This window comes from Echeneis naucrates, chromosome 4 (genome assembly GCF_900963305.1).
Source record: "Echeneis naucrates chromosome 4, fEcheNa1.1, whole genome shotgun sequence".
Taxonomy (NCBI): domain Eukaryota; kingdom Metazoa; phylum Chordata; class Actinopteri; order Carangiformes; family Echeneidae; genus Echeneis; species Echeneis naucrates.
Window position 1 is genome coordinate 12894044 of NC_042514.1, and position 19408 is coordinate 12913451.

At 40.2% G+C, this 19408-nt stretch overlaps 1 protein-coding gene across 3 annotated transcripts in view; it reads right to left on the minus strand.

Annotated features, from left to right (window-relative positions):
- Positions 1 to 19408, minus strand: part of palld (palladin, cytoskeletal associated protein) — a 48298-nt gene that overhangs the window by 22740 nt on the left and 6150 nt on the right. The window contains exons 1-9 of one of the 3 annotated variants that reach the window (XM_029499214.1): positions 11987 to 12153; positions 5522 to 5697; positions 5101 to 5167; positions 4511 to 4628; positions 4322 to 4384; positions 2782 to 2923; positions 2639 to 2662; positions 1812 to 1931; positions 219 to 684 (exon numbers count right to left, since the gene is read on the minus strand). In XM_029499214.1, the coding sequence (XP_029355074.1) occupies positions 219 to 684; positions 1812 to 1931; positions 2639 to 2662; positions 2782 to 2923; positions 4322 to 4384; positions 4511 to 4628; positions 5101 to 5167; positions 5522 to 5697; positions 11987 to 12138 (1328 nt within the window). In that variant the 5' untranslated portion in view covers positions 12139 to 12153. Of the gene's footprint in view, positions 1 to 218; positions 685 to 1811; positions 1932 to 2638; positions 2663 to 2781; positions 2924 to 4321; positions 4385 to 4510; positions 4629 to 5100; positions 5168 to 5521; positions 5698 to 11981; positions 12154 to 19408 lie in introns of those variants that run through there. The other 2 variants (XM_029499215.1, XM_029499213.1) reach the window with 2 other exon arrangements.

Here is a 19408-nt window from a genome sequence, read left to right on the forward strand (position 1 = left end):
AGACTCGCCCTAGCACACATGATGCCACGCTGACACCAATATAGAGGCAGGGGAATGCTTTTGTTCTAAAAAGGTCTGGGATTCCCCCTTTAACCCTTTAACAAAAGTGACATGCAACACGATCATTTCCGTCAAGCCACAGACAGTCCTCCCAGCCTGTCTCCCTCCCTCTAATCGTCCATTGTCTGTGGACACATGGGGACATGACAGGTACTCACAGCTTGGGCTTGGGTTTAATAGGTAGCGGAGGGCCGTCTTTTGCAGGGTATGGAGACATTTTGCCTGGGGTTGGAGGTGAGTCTGGTGCCACCCGGGCTGTGCCTTGGAGTAGGGCATCAGACATAAAGTCAGATTGTGGTAGAGGTGGGGGTGGAGGTGGTGGAGGTGTCATCTCCTTTGGTGGACTAGGAGGTGATGGTAGAGTCAGAGTTTGGCCTTTCTGTACAGACTCTTTCCCACTGTCCTCATCCTCTGAGCGTATGGACACTGCAGGCAGAGCGCACACGTTGGGCCAGATCTCCAACTCCTTGATCGGAAAAGCCTCAGTGCTGGGATGAGGTTGCGTCTTGGGTGGCAGCTCCAGGAGGCTGATCTCTGTTGGTGGGGGTGGTGGGGGGAAGGCGGCTGTATCCTCAAACCCTGAGCTATCACCAGACATGCCATTACTGGATGAGTCCTCAGTTGCTGAGAGGAAAAAAAACGAGAGGAAAGTGGAAAATTTTTGAGTAAATTTTTTTCCTTGTGGCTGCTGCATAGCTCAGTAAGTGAAGTTTAAACATACACAAACATACAACTGTCTCACAGCTGATCTGATCTACACCAGCTGGATCCTGTCATGATGCAAATCCTGTTTATGCAACCTTTCCTTTAACCGAGCAGTGAGTTCTCCATTATACATACATATTTTCCTCTGAGAATATACACAGAAGTTGCCTCATAACTGATGTGCATCCTATACAGAATTAAAAAACAGGAAAAAATATGTTCATAATCCAAAAGGCTATTGGATTGGGGAATAACGACCAAAATCAGATTAATTTCTGTTACATTTTACAATGACTCATCCATCTTTTGAAATGATCTCTCAAGGACAATGCTTATGGGAGGTAATGGTGGAGATGTGAGTATAGTTTCAAACAAACATACCAGAGTTATGGTTCTTCCATTTTGATAAAAGAGGACAGGATTGTTCAGTCCAGTGTGACCTATAGTGCTGAATAATATCAATGTACAACTGAAAACCAATTGTGTTTGCAGCCTCAGAATGGTTTGTCCTGTTGCCATTAGGTGTTGGTACAGCTCAAACATCTATATTTTGTAGAAGAGCCACAGTACAGTACAGTACAAACTGAGGTGAAGGCCGCTAAAGTTATACCCTTAAAGGTTCCATACTTTATACTTTTCCTGTGTTTAATTCAAAGAGTTTTACATCTGCTCTCACTGTTGCAGCTTCAGCAGCAGCAAGTTGGTGAGCTTTTGCTTTTGTGACAACATTAAGTTACACAAGTCCTGTCAGCCCATTTTGAGGCTCAGTTTCTGAATGTGTGTAGTGGGCATTTCTCCGTGGACTGGCTTTGATGTTTTCACAGCATTAATATACAACCTCTACCTTTTCTATTACCAAAAATGAATGACTGCAAAACGGGACCTTGAATATTTCGTGAACGTAACAGTTGTTTTCACATTGCTGGAAAAATGAAATGAGCAACGACTTGGTATTTCTACACAGAATTTTTCTGTTTTTCTGATGACTTTGATAGATTTTTCTTACATGACAAATAGATCCTGCATCCTCTGTAACTTCAACAAACCTGCAGTGACAGTGAGTTGGGCTGTGCTGTTTATGGAGCCAAATGGGTTGGATGCAGTGCAGCAGAACAGCCCGCCATCCTCTGGAAAGGCCTCGGCAATCACTAACGTGCAGATCTCCTCTTAAAAAAACAACCATCATCAACACATGTGGGATAACCATACGGTTTATAATCCTATCTTTGTGGCCGCTCATTATGATAGGTGGGATTAAAAGACACAGCCCAGAGTGAAATGACATGTTGACACTTGATTTCTTTGTAATGAGACTTGATAGAGAAACTGGATAGTTGAGTTACACGTATGAATGCAGACAGATGGACATTTTGTGTAGACTGGTGAGTCACCATTCCTAGTCAGACACACAAAAAGTGGTGGAGACAGAGAGAAGACAGACTTGTAAATATTCACAAAGAACAGACAGACATAAATACTGAAGCACACATGTTCATGGACGTCTAAGTGACTCACAGCCTGAAGGTAATACCTGAAATGACCCCTGACTCACACAGGTGGGAAATGCGTGCCATTATTCATTTGTGGTTTTGTGTGTGTATGTGTTTACATGTTTGATTTTGTGTGTGGTAGCATATCTCAGACTTTCTCAGGGATGACATCTAGAGACCTCTAGGTAGATAGGATAATGACTTGACCAAGTGAAAGGCAGATAACAAACCCATCAAACTTGAGTCTGCAGACAAAACCGATAATCCTACTAGTCTTATTGCTACTAATTAAAAACCAGTGACTTCTGTTGGGAAATGAAACAAAGCGCTGTTGTAAGTATCATAATATAAATCTTTGGAGGAGCTGTGGTCACATACTGTACCTGGCTCAGCTGCTGATCGAGGCTCTGAATCACATTGTATTACACGCAGAGGGGAAGAGAAGTACACAAAAATATCATTTTGATTAGTATCGACTTTGAATTTCTAACCAAAAATGAAAAAAATCACTGAGAAGAAGTCTCACTTTTCTGGAGAATTCGAAAATCCGGAGAGTCAAGAATTTCCTCTCCTTGGCGGGACCATCTGACCTGCAGAGGAGGACTTCCACGGACCCTACACTCTAGAACCACCACTTGGCCCTCAGACGCCTGGGCATCCTGCAAGACCTATATAGAAGATAGATTAATAAACCAGAGAGCAGTAAACAAAAGTCAGAATGCTCTAGTGAGACAAAAGAGTGAATAAGAAGAATGTCGAGGAAAAGAGAAGAATATAAGGCCATATGACAAGAGGCAAGTTCTGATGCTTTTTAGATCTTCAAACTACCAAATGTCACAATATCAACAAAAATAAAGGCCCTTTAACCTACTGAAGGATAGAAATTAGCTTTCAGTACATATAGGACTGTACGACAAGACAATAAAGATTAGATTGTATGCTGTTGCTCTTCACTTATACTATCTGCTGCTGTTACAGTAAATCAACATTTGCATGTGTAATAATTATTAATAAATATTGATGATCACAGAGGAGCTTCCTTTAAAATATCAATGAACTCCTTCCATGACATTTTACTTTTTTGCAGGACTAAAAAAACATTCACATAGGTTCAGTTTCCATGCTGTGTTGTCTTTTCTTCCAGCTTACCAGCTCAGAGTGACATAGACTGGCACATCCATCAACAAGAGGTACTCAGTGTCAGTGCAAATAAATGTGCGTGAGAGTGGAACACTGTTTCCTCTCTGTGACTGCATGTATGTTTCAAATTCGTATATGTTGGTGAGATGTACACCATGGGGTTGACAGTGTGTGTGTGTGGGTGCATCACATGGGTGACATCACAGCGCTGACTTCACCGAAGTCAAACATTCTCTCTCACTGAGCGGACTAAAAGCTGTGACAAGAAGATAGTTCTGGGGGGAGGGGAGGTTTGGTTGGGGCAGAAAAACAAATGTCTTCTGGTAACAAAGTAGAAAATGATTCAGTGCCTGGCTGGCTGAATGGGGGTGAAAGAGGACTGACCCTTGTGGTTTAGGAGGGCTGTTTGAAGCTAAGCCTCAGCCCAGCTCAGGCCCACCATCACAAGACCCGCAGCCTGACAAAGAGGGAACTGGGGCCTGATGGGGGAGTGCTGAAAAGTCTAGGTTGAAAAAGGGTGATGTTGAACTGGAGAGGCTTTCATAACAAATTTTTATTTTATCTGACCCAAACTGTTATGGTAAGGCAAGGAGTCTGGTACATGTATGCCAGGTTCAATGTATGCATTTATATATTATATGCATAATGCACCACTTAAATAAGTATGTATGTATATGTAGGTGTCGATGTTAGGAAGTCTTCAGAAGATCGTATGTGTTTGACTTTATGCAGCGGTATGAGGAAAACAAAGACTGGGCGTCATTTGCAATGAACTGAAACGCCAAGTGCAACCCAGGTCTTACTGCTCAGCGTCAGTGCCCAGCCTGACTGATGAGTTTGAGGGTAAAAAGGAGAAAATTACAATATAACCAGAAGAGAGGCCACTTTTTGTGTGAGTTTTTCTATAGCACATTGTATACACCTACCTTAGTAAAAACAGGAGGGCCTGACACTTCCCCACCATAAAGCGATGACACCGGGCTCTGCATCTAGAGGAAAACACAAACTTAGTTTATAAATAGGTCAACTCATTTCAGCAGTTTAGTGTTTGCTTGTGTTACAGAAGAGAATGAGTCTGTTCGACTCCTCTCTACTGTGTGTTGCAGATGCTTTACCCTCTGTGGTGGCTGAGACAGTGACTGAACAAGGGTAGAGCGATGAGGAAGGACCTCTAGGGTTTTGGGTGATGATGAGTGGATTGTTAAGGACATTGATGTAGTCTTCTTCTGTACCCTAAAATAAGTGAATCACATATGAGCGCATAAAGGAACTTAATGCTCTTTATTTAAAACGTGAAACTTGAATCAAAGAAACTTGTCTCCCCAGCAGTTAAGATAAAATCAATGATGCTAGGTTCAGTGTGTAAACAGAAAAGGAATCAGGAAGTAGGAAGATTTATACAACAGATAAGAATGAAAAATAGAAAAGTTGAAAGCACTCAAAGCCAGCACTGTTAGATGGAGTGCACAATCCAAAATAAGCATTCTTTCAATAATAGAAAAGTGAGTATCATAGATTTTGACCTAATATTAACCCTCAATATTTAGAGTGATCCTTGTGAACGGGGTCAGGCTTATACCTCTTTAGGGGCCTTTAAAGGGCCTAGTTAAATTGCAGACAGCAGACCTGATTAGCTGCTGTAGGGCTCGCTTAATCTGTTCGCTGGGTTAGGGTTCATAAGGTCACAAAAAGTCACAGCACATACTGAGGCATGATTCCTGATCTGGATTTCGATGCTGCGCCTTCTCCGTCTGAGTCTGATGATGAAGCTCCTACAGTGGTACATAAATAGAAGCAGAAATGGTTTTTGTAAAATGATACTGGCTATTTTTTTCAGTAAAAATACATACATTTAACAAATTCTTAGGATGTCTAAAATATTTCTCAGAAATTCTGCACAAAAAGCACGTTACTTGTCATCCTTTTAGTAAACCAGTTTAGCCATTGATAGTTAAAACCCAGTTGTTTAAGAAGAATAGCAGCGTTGCTTTAGGTCATAAAGCATATTGCTGTTTAGCATAGAGGACTGCAGCATACAAGTTACTATATGCTGCAACTCTAACGCACTGGTCAGCAGAGCAGAGGCTGCTCGTCAGTGGCAACAAGTATAGAAGTTCATCCCTGACCTTCAATGTAGACCTCAGCAGAGGTATTGTCTGCTCCAAGACTGTTGGATGCCACGCAAGTGTAACGTCCTGTGTCGTCCTCAAAGGCCTCAGCGATCACCAGCGTGTGCAAGTCACCATCCCTCCAGATCTGTATGTCAGGAGAGTTGTGCAGCTCACGGCCCTCACAGAACCACCTGGTAAACGAGGCGAAACACAACTTTGCCTTACTTCAACATGCAGTGGCCATTCAGAAGATTTTGAATTTGAGAACAAACCTTCACAAATGCAAGAGAGTTGATCTGATCTGCCAAACCTTGTGGAACCTGACAAACTTGGACAATAATGGCACAATAAGAGTCTGCAGCTATTGACTCTGCATGTTGGTACAACTGTGGTTTAAATGCTAACTTCTGTGAGCAAACTTACCAGGATTATGTTGATTAGCTATAATGATTATCTGTTCCCAATCTTAGCTTTGAGGATGGCGCTTGATGGGAATGACATAAGATTTGTTTTGAAAAATGTTGGAAAAGCTGAAAATTGTACTTAATAACAGTTGCTTATGAAATTGTAAGGACCAGGCTGTACACTGTGCAAAGACAGTGTTAGCTCCAACTTTAAGAGTGTAGACAGAATGGTTTATTTGATCCAGAGCTTTAAAAAGACACAGGTCCTGTGACAAAATATTTCTTTCACATCTTGCCATAAAAAAATTGATATTTTGGTAAGAGAGAAAAAAAAATCCAATAAAGAAAAGCCAAATTCAATAATAATGACAATTCATGACTTTTGTTTAATTTTACAATAAAATCTTATCGTACAAGCAAGAGCCATCACTCTTCTTGACAAATATTTTATCTTAAATATACCTTTGTCATATGTGATGGAGGCCTGCCAACATAATTCACTTCCCTAACCACTCGTTGACATTCTCACACACCCTCTGGGCACGTCTGACTTTCCATATCTGCCAAATATCAGCCATTCTGAGGTACTGACATGACGCCATGTTACAAGAAGTAGATACACCCTTTCCCTCCCTCCAGTCAGAGTCCTGTGGGTCTGCTAACAAAGTCAGTGTGAACAAACCCCTTCCCTGGGGTCCGTTGACACTGACTTTATCCCGGGCAGGATTGGAGAGTCTATAACACAGTCAGTCTTTCAACTACCTTCACAAAGCTACGATTAAAGCAGGGCCCAGCCGGCCCTGCACCTTCCCCAACCCCACCAGCACATCAAATTCAGGGCCACACAGGGTTCACATCACACACCCCGTGCAATCAAACACAGGCATAAGTGGCCTCAAATGTCATGACTTCAAGTCACTGCAACACTGCAGCCTATCAGCACATTATTAAAAAGTCATGTCCCATTCACTTGTTGACCTCTGCACTGACTGACAGGGGGAGGACCAGGAATCCTGAAAATGTGGGATGAACAGCTGTTCCATCCATCCGGATCACTGACCTGAGGACGTATAGCTATCTTATGGAGCTTTCCCAACATCCTGCTGCATGACCATTGCTTGATTTTTCACACTTTGGATTGTCAGTCAAACTGCAGAGTGACTCCTGTTTTGAGAGCAAGCTATCAGCCAAAATATTCAGACTGCACTTCATACTTGAGGATTTACACTTGACAGAGTGGGTGTGAGATCAGCAACCGAGACAGAGAAAGTTATTGAATGAATGGCAAGTACAGGAAGAAGAGGTGGATGAGCATGAGTCAGTCCGGGTCAGACAGGAAAAATGAAACCCTCTGAGACAGATCACACTGAGCTATTCATCAGTGGTAGTGACAGATGGAGAAGTGCAGAGACTCATCACTGCTGTAGCTTTACAGTACCCTCCCCCCTCCGAACAATAAATCCCTCAAGGCAGTTCCTCGGTCTTATCACTTGATGAAGTGAAACAAAGGAAACTCGGCTGGCTATATCGCGCAGCCAGACGCCAGTGAGTGTGTTAAATGATAGGAAACAGAATGCGACGTGAGACTAATGAAGAGCTGTTTGCGGCACAAGCGAGGAGACCTTATCCACTGGTCTGTCAGCCCTCAGGCAGGACAGGAGTCATCTGCTGTGCTTCAGACATGCCTGGCAGCTGTCTGTGCATCAAACACATGATCCAGACAGAAAAAGACAACATGGGCATCCTGTGTGACTTTACTCACTCTACACAGGCCTGATTCTGTGTTTCAAAGCTGACTTCAAGTTATAAAAAATTGACTGTTCGAGCAAAGCAATATGTCTGTGTGGTTTTAAAATCCATTTTTCCAGATTACAACCAGGCAGAAAGAAGGGGAAACAGCTCATTTGGGAGGCAGCCATGTCTGGTGTGGATTTGCATGGGAAACTCAGGTTTCCTTTGTTGGTTCAACCTCACTATTTTTATATATATTTTTTTTTTAACAGAACAAATGAAATCAGTTCACTGTGGACTTTGCAGCTATATGATCTAAGTTTGATGTGGACTGTTTCAGTATTAGAAATACATTTGCATCTTCTGAGCATTGTTGAATTAAGTGGATACCGGCAAAGGGTTGTAACATGTAACATCATTCAACTTGAATGTGATGGGAGGATGTTGGGGTATACTGTGGGCTTTGTGAATGTGTGTAACTATAGTGAACAAACAACACAGGGAGGCCTGAGTCTGTCCAGATCGCAAGAGAAGCATTCTCAGGCAGCAACACATGTGAAGCAAAACACAAAAACATATGCATTTATGTGTTGTTGTTTTTTTTCTTTTGTAAACATCTTCAGTAGTTTTCCATTCAATGTTTGGCACAAATGTCTCACAGGCTGCCCTTGTTCGATTTAAAACACAGACCATCTGCTCAATAGGAGGAAAGGAATGGAAATGTAAATTTGTTTGGGCACGATTTGACAAAACACAGAGCAGAAGACTCATCAGCTCACACTCCTCCGGGGGTTGGCTGAATATGAACTAGGAAGCACAAACCATTCCCAACAAGCACAACAATAAAAACCCCTTATTAATCAACATTTATAATCTACCATTATGCATAATTACTGAGTAAACTCATTTAGAGACAGACGGTAATGTTTATTTAATCCCCTCTCTATTTCTCTGGAATGTGCTGAACAGCATGGAGCATTTACTCCTGTGGGGACTCTGTTGAGTCACACACAGCGCTGGAGGCTCAGAAGGAATTCAACCATCAATCGGCCCATTTGCAGGGGAAGCAGGGTGTGTTTGGAAACACAGTCACCAAGAGGACTGAATGTAGGTAGAAATTTCTTGGCACAGCATAGCTTTACCACCTATTTCCTCTCAACACAATACTATTATAAAACACAACTATTCAGAACATGCAAACCAAATGGGTGAAAGTCTATTGGCTTCATAAGCAGAGCTACACGTCTTCATTCATCTCCCATCCTAGCCAAGATGGTGACTGAACATTCACCACAACCACTGCCACAACCAGCCTGTCTGCAGCTCTATGACTGACAGCAACAATAGCATAATTTAAGGCAATTTTAGACAAGAAAAGCCAAAACACACCCGGGTTGTCAACAATTTTTGTTTAATACTCCCCTCTAGTCTAACCTATTCACATGCAGAGTATTCCGTAGGACAGGCCAAACCAGAGCCGGTTGCCCTGGCCTCCACAGTGCGTGTGAAGGGCAATGCTTTCCTCGTTTGACCCTGTTGTTATTTGCTGCTGTTGATGGAAAATTTTATGAATCTAGGCTCAGTTTCACCACAAACCCAAACGAATCGAAGCCAGCGCGTAGAAGGAAGAGGAATAGAAAGGGGGTCTCATATCTCAAAGACGGCCTTGAGAGGATATAGGAGTGACCCACTTGCAAAAACACACCCACAAGTCAATCAACAATCACTTCATAAGAAATGGGGAGACTAGATGTATACTTGCATAGACATGTTTGACTTTGATTTTACTCCAAAGTTTGCTCCGTGTTTAGTTCCAAACCACAGAAGTCAACCAAAGTGCAACTGGACAAGAAGAGCTGCATTAAGGCTGTTTTTGTCCCTAATTACAAACTACAATAGAGGTCAACTGCAACTGCCCAAACCTTGTAGCAAGCCATATTGGTTTTATTATTGACGACGGAGAGCTCTCCTTATTCACGTAAATACAAGGTATAGACAGCAGATTGCGTTTCTTCTTTCCCACGGATGCTGACTGAACACAACAAAGCATGCAGCTTGAGATGGCCTGGTGAAAGCCCTAAAAACAGAACTTCACCATAGCTGCAAAATATTTATACCAACTACAACCCTCCTTATTACTGTAATTTTCTACAAGCCACATAATGAATTAATAACCTGCCGTCGATGTATGCAATGACACAGATTTTACTACCATTCAATGCATGAGTCATACAGCCAAAAAATACTCTCACAGTTAAACTTAATATACCAATAATTGCAATTCCTGTCAATTTAATACTCTCAGCGTGATAACACATAAGCTCTCTTTGAAAGAGAAAAAAAATGATTGACAGATGTGCACTTCCACACATGGCAACCTGTCTGAGTTCCTCCTCAGCTCCACCTTCGCCTCCAAATTTGGTTTATTCTGGTTTAAAGCAACCAAGGTGGCAACTGGCAATTTACAAACTCAAGGCTACAAAATCTAATTTCTCGAATCATTTCTTCACGGTGGGTTATTGCTTGAGACAGAACATGGATCCACTCAGCAGAGGACACACAATCTGCTTTACAACATCTGCAAAGGTAGGGAGTCACAGCTGTTTCTCAATTCTGCCATCTTATGATGCCGGTAAATTTGAATGAATTATTCTTGAGATTCTTGGTCAATTTATGTTAAAGATGAATTATGGAAAATCTATGTGAGCTAACTGATTGAATAACGTTAAAATTTTCAATTTATAGGGTTTAAAGAGGTTCAGCCACATAAACATTGCGGAAAATGTCGACCATATGAAAAAATAACGAACAGAATAAAGTCACTTGCTGACATTATGAGACAAACTGTGTCTCATATCAGGTTAAAGGGCTGTTACATATTTTGGCACCCATGTAAGCCATAGAGCTCAACACTTAACACCTTATTTTTTGCATCAGTATCCAAATATTATTTCCTGAAAAACTGACAAAAAAAATGTAAAAGAAAAGAAAATGCTATTGGCTGGCTTCTAAATACCCAATTAACAAGTGATAACACGCCCCTTTTGTTTCAAATCATTTTTGAACTCTTGCTGACAAAAAAAAAAACATTTTCCAGGCAGGTCTGTTTTACACAGACTGACCTTGAAAAATCCACTGTAGGCCTACTCTCACTGCCCAGCACCAATAGACTGGTTATTTACCATAGTTGTAAATTTTACTAAGTAAATATCCAGTTAATTTTTCACAATTTGGCCGACATCAACAAAAGCTGTTTTTACTCATCATTCTGATAATGTTACTTTATAATGCTGGGATATTATGCTGATATGTTATGATTTTGAGCTGGACTATAAAAATGTAAATGACACAATTAGCAAAGAATTAATTACAGTACAGCAATGATGCAATGTACAAATATTCCACTAAGTTGTTTAAATGTTATTATCGCGACTGACGAGAAAATATTAACTTCCCAGATTAAAGATGATTGATGCCAAAATGTCAAGCTTAATAAAGCAGCAGAAGCTATCTGATGATTGAGCCTTTTCAATTGGGGCAGAGGATCACAGGTCAGAGTTCACCAGAATATTCTGGACAGCAGACAGCTGCAGATGACAGCAACAGCTCTGCCCGGAAGCAATGAAGGACATTTTTTCTCTAAGAAATTTTAACCAAAAGGGGAGAGTAGGCCAGATTGGCAGACATTGTCCATTGATGAATTACAGAAGAGTCGATCTCAGTGTCGCAATACTAAGGTGACACAAAGGTAAATGGTCTGGACTGAATCACTGTAGGTGTTATAATATAAAATGTGACCAAATTATGTATACACCAATTCTGCAGGTAAAGTTATTACAGTCAAAATAACTAATTTCACTTGAACTACAGCTAAATCCAGTGAATTACAACATGAGTGTAGGTGAGTGTGTATGTGAGAGGGAGAGAAAGAACAAGAGAGAGAGAATCGACTGGCATAGTGCCGCAGCTGAGCGAAAAATTCACACACCTCTGCACTTATTTACTTGCCCCCTCACACACACACACACACACACACACACACACACACACACACACACACACACACACACACATACATTCAGCTTAAATTCAGTCTTTTGTCAGAGGGCGTGAATAATTCAGTGGATTCAAAATAGATAAAACACAAGTATGCCTTAAAAGTTATCAATGTTGTCATAAAAGCCCTAAATCCTTAGCAACAAGAAAAATACATGCCTACACTATCATTCAAAGTGAAACAATCTCCCTAAATACGAGATGGGACTATAACTTTGACCTTCACCTGAATAAATCAGCAAAACACATCACTAATTACAACAGTTGCTTAATCCGTAACTTACCTGACCTGTTGTACTGCTGCCACTTAGTTAGACCAAACTCATTAATGATTTCCTTGAAATTAGGTTGCACACAGAGCTTCTCCTGACAGCATGACAAACACTGAGCCACTGACACCCTCACACCGGGACAGCCACTCTGAATCACACAGGCAGACATACACACAACGCTCTGACTGGGTTTAGAGTTGAGAGGGAGGGAGCAGTGCAAAGCTGCCAAATTCCTCACGACACAGAAGAGCTGAAAAATACATTTAAGACATTTAAAAATTGCTGGAACACTGCCCATGTTGAATTTATTCATCTAATTCCAGCGGTTGATTGAAAAGTCTCAATGTTTTTGTGTTCCTTTACAACAAGGATAAATCCCAACCATGCATGTAAAACTCAGTGCAACTATAAACCGCTAAAAGTTCAATACAAGTAAACTTCTTCTAACATGACGCATTTTATGGGCGGCAACCATTTAAACATGCTGATCTGTGATCATACGTATTTTGGCTGTTTGGGTCTGCGATATGCTGGCAAAACAAACAAAAAAAAACAAAACCAAGACCTTGCTTTTTATGCTCCTGCACAACTCTGGGCCACAGTCGGCTGACCATCAAAAGCACCACACCAAACCCTGGTCTCAGGCCAAATGACCCAGTCACCATGGAAACTTCTGTAGCTCAGATCTTTGAATGCAGGAACAGGGCTATTTTGAAAATAAAAGAGGACGGTGCTACAGTGCCCAATACAGTGTGACAAGAAGGAGAGAGCAGTGATTATACTGGCCCTGACTTAATACATCCACATACCAGAGCCAAGAAGTCTGCTTAAAAAGCCCAGTTAGGCCTGAACAAAAATAGCCTGCATATATCACGGTCTAAATAGACCACTTTGAGTTGGCAACACCTGGCACGTAGAAGACAGATGGTTGTGGCTACTGTGTCTGGTATGTATGACAATACTGTGCAGTGATCCCAAGCACACTAACTTGAAATTAACCACATTGAGCAGTTCAAAAAATATGGTGCTTCTGGTTTGTTTAGAGCCGGAGCACTGATGCAGACTGAAAGGTGGTGTGTTTTACTCCCTGCAGGGGGTTTAGCTCCAATACAGGCAGGATCTTGTGATATTTTGGTTACTGTCAATGAAGATCCCAAGAGCCTTCCACTGAAAAGTGACAGGTGGGATTATTTGTGGTGCTTGTTACTGGGAAAGATTTCTCTCTCTTTGCTCTGAGAGACTAAAATGGCAGAAAGCGAAGTAGCCGCAGTAAAGTAGTACATTCGCTTAAGTACTAAACTTTATATAATATGTACAACTATATTTTTGAGTATATTTACTCCAAAGAGTACTTTACTTGAGTATTATTATTCTTTCTTGAAACCTGTGGCTTTTACCTCACTACCATTAAAAGACAAATATTGTACTTTTGACTATCTTTCATTCAGAATAATTGAATTGTTTTCACTTTCCAAAATGTAAACAACCATACATTGTGTCAATTACAGAAGAAGAACCAGTCACAGCCTACTACGCTGTCACACATATTGTGCTGCTCCATTTATAACAGCTTTCTTTGAACTTGACAGCGTCCTAACAATGGCTACATTAGCCAAATATACTTCATCAATGCCGAAAGATATTTGCCATTAGAAGTCATTAGAAGGGGTGTAACGTTTAATTTATTCTAAATGAACTCACACACATCTTGTAGTTGCTGCATTTTTTATGCTGTTAGTCAAATAACTTAAAATGATTCTTATAATCTTTGCATAATTTTCTACAAGCTTTCTATTCTACAGTCAGCATAATTAGATTCATAGAAGTGGATAATACAACAATGAGATAGTTTTGTACTCTATTAGTTTTAAAAGCAAGTGAAAATTTGACCATTTTAACAACTTTGACTTGTATTGGTGCAATACTTGACCAGAGGTGTCTGTAATTTGACTTCAGTAAGACAGTTTGTCCACCTCTGAAAACTGTGTGACATAAAAATCTTTGATGGGAGGAGCACACTCCTTCCAGCATCATTCTTACTGGCGCACATTGTAATCATGCGATTCTTCACATTTGTGAAAGTAATCCCTTCCATATGAAGGGATAACAAAATGAAAAGCACTGTACTTCCCCTAAGTCCCTGTAAAACATCAGCTGATAAAAAGAAGGGCTTTTGCAGCCTCTGAATGTTTTTATAAATTAACAATGACCTGCTGTGGCCCAGGCCATCATTGTTCATCTTCCTCTAGAGCAAGGAATGACAGAAAAAGCTTTGAAAAAGTATGTGGGAAAAAAATTAAGACATTTCTCTTATAGAGCGGCAGAGCGAGATGCTTGGTTAATTAAGATTCGTTGTCATTCAAACATTTAATTTCACAATGAGCATTCATGTTTATTCAAGTTGACATCCACATACTTCCACATAACATTTCGAAGGTCTTTCAAAGGTCAGTTGACATCACAAAAAGATGAGGGCGTGTTGTCATGACAACTACTGTTTTTGCTCCAAGGAAACCAAAGTACACAAACAAAAACAGACAAACATGTCCTCTCATCATGACGTCATACTGAGGACGATACAGCCTCTACATCACCTCTGTGACTCTGAACATTTTCTGAACTCCAGAAAATAAACATCCATTATAAAAAGAAAATTTCTCAAAATTGAAAATGATATTTGAACAGTTACTGACCAAAATTGTAAAAGACATCGAAAAGGGGACTACATTGATGAATGAAGAAGAGAAAAGGCACACCAATCCGAGCTGCACCTTTAGATATGTAATTCACCAAGTTTAATAAACGTGACCAATAACAACATTGTCTCAAGGCATTGGCTATAAAATAGCTATCAAGATCCAGTGGCTTGGTTCATTGGCTTTATTTAACAAAAATCTTTCCTCAAACATCCAATAGGCTTTCACATACAGCGCAAAACTGTGAATCAGATCTGGAGCAGCATATTTAATCAATTCTAAGATTTTTCCAAATCCCCAATCATCGATTTCCTGCCACGAAGTTATTTCAGCGAAATAAGAACCACAGAACAGTCTGCGTCTGTTTTACAAATGTAACACAACTTTCTGGAAACAGCAATTAAATGGAGCTAATGCAATAGCTCAACCTGACGGAGCAGATCAGTGGTCATATGAATGACTACACTTTTAGTTACCTACTGCGCAGCTCTACTATTCAAGCGGTAATGACTTTTCCTTTTTCTGTTGTTGACATAATGTCTGCACAGGCCAGGTGTAATTTCCAACTCAAGAAAGTCTTAACACAAAGCAGACAGCATACTTCTGGACAGCTGTAGGCCCAGACAAACAAATGTGCACGATCCCCCTTGCAAAAGCCACCCATGACCTTGCCACAAACATGCAAACACACAAACAAAATACACACAATGCAAAAACATCTGTTTCAAGGAGGCAAGGCCACCAATCCTGATGTGTGAGTGTATAATGCAGCTCACAGTCAGTATCCTGGAATATTTTCACTCCTGAAGCCAAATCACAGCTTTAAGAGAGTAGTGATCAACACATTGATAAGATGCTTCACAAACTAGCTACTCATTTTCATTTCTGAACTTAGAGGGAATGAGCGTCGCACTGCAATTCTGCTGTATTGACCATATAAAAAGACAAGACTTTAGTGTAAAACTGCAAAAATAAAATGCACAGGCTAAGCTTACTGCCTGGAAGTGAACTCTGTGGCTTCTAGTTCTCACTCATTCTATGGACTTAGAGCTGATCATCTTATTCAAGTGAAATATGGAGAACAGACATGTATATATTTACTTACCAACTAGCTTAAGACAGTTTCATATTCACGTGGTTGTTATTCTGTCATGTACATGGGAAGTAAGACTTTTAATGAAGGCCACTGGACCTCTTGTCTGCTTGAAAAACAAATATGCATGCACAAACTGATTTTCACACTACACGCATTACACATAAACACATTCTACACATTTAAACACCAGGGCCCTCATTTATTAAACTGCACATATAGAAAGTGTATGTATGCCTGAAAGCCATGGGTCAGAGTCATGACGAATTTAAGTAGTCATTCCGACTTTTCTACCGGTGAGGCTTATTTGGTTGTTTTGGGTTTATATTTAGGATCATTGTGCTGGTCAGGTTGCTTAGGGGTGTACACATTCACCCGTCAAGTCTGTTTTTTATAGATCACAACCTTTGCATGGAAAGTGTTGTTTTGTACGTACACCACGTTTATAAATGAGGCCCCAGGAGAGTCTGCTGCTATTCCTATCCAGACCAAAAACTGAGCCATACAAAAGTGCACACGAAATTCCACCACTCCAATAACGTCAAAGATGCATAATTGAATGGGGCTCGACTTCAAACACAGCTCCTTGGCAGCCACACCGGAATTCAACATTCAGGAAAAAATAGCATCCTAAAATATCTCATCAAAAAGCAGATTACTGTAAGCTGAATCTAATGGCCTTTCCTTATCAAGCCCGGTGAATAGCAGAGCGTCGTTTAACAGGTGAACAGAGGAATGTGACCTGTTCACTGCCCAGCTGTGAAACAGACCCCAATGCCCAGATGACTCAAAACTACAAATATGAACTTTTAATAGTAATACCTTAACCACTCCTACACTTGTTCACGCGTGCCCGTCAGTTTTCAGCCCACTACATTTATTTTCTCTTTGTTTTGTGTGAAACTCATATAATATGAGCTGTTGTGCTTTGACTGAAAGTAGTCTGTTTGAGCATTCCCATGCAACTAGCCATAGCAGGCCTGATTGAGCTAGCTAATGGTCATAGTAAGTGGGTGCATGTTTACTGATGACAAGGTCAAACAGGCCTGCTGATACTTGGTGAGGAGGCGAGGCTTCAGTACAGAATAAAGATTAATTCAGCCTTTGGGGAACTCGTCTTAGATTACCATCCTCCTGCCATGCATGACTACTGCCTTTGTCTACACCAGACATGCTTCATATTAAATCTGGTATTCCACTTTTCAACTGACACTGATCCACTTATGTAACTCTGTACAAATCCTATTTCCCTCTGTTCTAGCTGTTTATTTCTTATTGAACTCTTTCTCACCCAGTTGCTTAGTTTTGTGATCATTCATTGACTCTGTCAATGCCAACCATATAGTACAGCCCCAGTAAACTCATTGTGGGGTTTTTTCCATTCAAATTGTAATTTAGTGTAATATAGAATAGTCAATTATTTTGAACAAAGAAAAAATTGTGTATCGTGGAGGACAACACGCACTGACTAAGCACTAGATGTGATATTAACATGGCGTTGAACCCAGAATCCTTTGGCAAAGTTAACATTTGTGCAGTTTTATTCCCAGGATCAACAGGTGTAAATATAGGACACTTATAAATCCATTACAGTCTGTATATAGTCATACTTAGTTTTTGTCAAGTTCTTTAACCTTGAAAACAAAGAAAAGTAGTCAATAGAAAAAAAGAAAACATCAAAAGACATCTTGAAGCTATTTGGCTGGATCTACCTTTTATACTCTAAGTAGAATTTCCTGATGGAAACTAGATATGAAGGTTAGCATATTCATAAATACAGATATTTTGAGACAGTTTTTAGGGCTCAATGTCCAGGGCCTCCAGAACTCCAAAGCTGGAAGAGGAGAAGCATAGAAATGAAAAGAAAAACCACAAAAACTCTCACCTCATTGGGTGAAACTTCACACTCCAGGCCAGTGGAGAGCCAGGGGCCCACTCTGAGTCTAAAACAGGACAGATCCTTTTGTCCCCACTTTCATTAACGTACCCATGGGGAATACCACTGAGATGCATCCATCTGAGTGCTTTACTGCTGATGTCTTGATGTGTGTAATCTGCACTCAACAATATTTGAGGGTGAAACAGGAAAGCTTCTTTTGTCTGTATAACTCAATCACAAAATTCTCTGTCAGTTTTCAGTAAAAAAAGGTCAATTGGTCAATTGAAGCATCTCTGGATCTTTTACAGAGTGAGTTTTCAGCATGGTGAGAACTAAATAATACGTCAAACTGCATACCTCGCATCTACTCGCAAAATCTCCATACAGAGCATTCTTTCTTCGTAAATGTTTTCATGTGCCAGGAATGTTAAGTTTTTGTCAAGTAGTCCCAGCATACTAGTAATACAAGTATGAATGCAAACCCATAATCATTTCAGCTCCCTCATTATTTGAAGCCTAAATATGACATGACGTAATGCTTTAAAAATGTAACAAAAAAAAAAAAAAAAAAGTCAGACATAAAAATACCAGTGCTCTTTCCTTTCCCCTCCTCCTGCAGAGATCAAATGAGCCCATGTGGGAAAATTAAAAATTATTGCCTCTCTTAAACAGTCCAAACAGTCAGCATTACAGTCAGGCTACGTCATGAGTCAGCAGTGGGTCACCTGCTATGACCTCATACTGAGTCTGTTTCATACAATGTACGAGGAAGGACTACTGTAACTGTTAACTAGTAGAGTGAGTACTCCTGCCACAGGCTCGGCACAAAACCTGTGTCTTTTTTTTTATCTGTGTGAGAAAATGTAATAGATCAACATAGAGCAAGAATGAAAGAAAACACAAAAAAGCTAAAACAAAATCTGAGCTAAGCTACAAATCAAACTGAAGTATTTCCATCATGAATGTACAGTATATCTTTATGAATAGGATGCATACACATATCCACTAATCTGTGTAACGTTGAAAGAATCAGAAAATGCTAGGACTGAGAATATGAGTTATTAGATTCATTTACAGTTAAGCAGAATGACAGAAACAGGCACGATAAAGTTTCATATTCTAATGCCTGATACTTAAATCAAACTAAGAAACCAAAATGGATAAATTGGTGATAGTAATTTAATGAATATACATTATATTGATGACAAGTAACCAGTAGTAAAGAGTGCAAGTGAAGAAGGGCGAGCTGAATTCAATAGAGGATTTTTTTATTTTTATTTTCACCATATCAGAGTGCCTCATCTTTTTTTTCTTGTCTTTTTGTTTTTCCCTGCCAGTAATGGTGTCCTTAAAAGGGTCAGTAATGGGTCTAATCTTAATGGACCTATTCCTGCCTTGGCCACATTATTGGCATATATGGCTTTTCTTTTCTTTTCTTTGCTGATGACATAAAACTGAATCTATCTGTTTGATCTAAACTCGGTTGGAATATTGAGATCCCTAAATGATTGTGTGATGTTGTTGTTGTGATGAAAACTGAGCTCCTTGTTTTTGTATTGCAGGTCTTGTTTAAACAAACACTACCAACTATTGGTTCTCTGTCAGACCAGATCAAGCCTGTTGGATAAAATCTCAGCATCTGGTTTTGCAGTAAACTCAGTTGTGAAGAGTACACCGCAGAACTTGTATGATCATGTTTGAAGATCTGTTGGAGTTAATTGCTGTTTTTCAAAGGGAAAAAAAAGGGCTTTATTTGTTACTTTAATCCCCT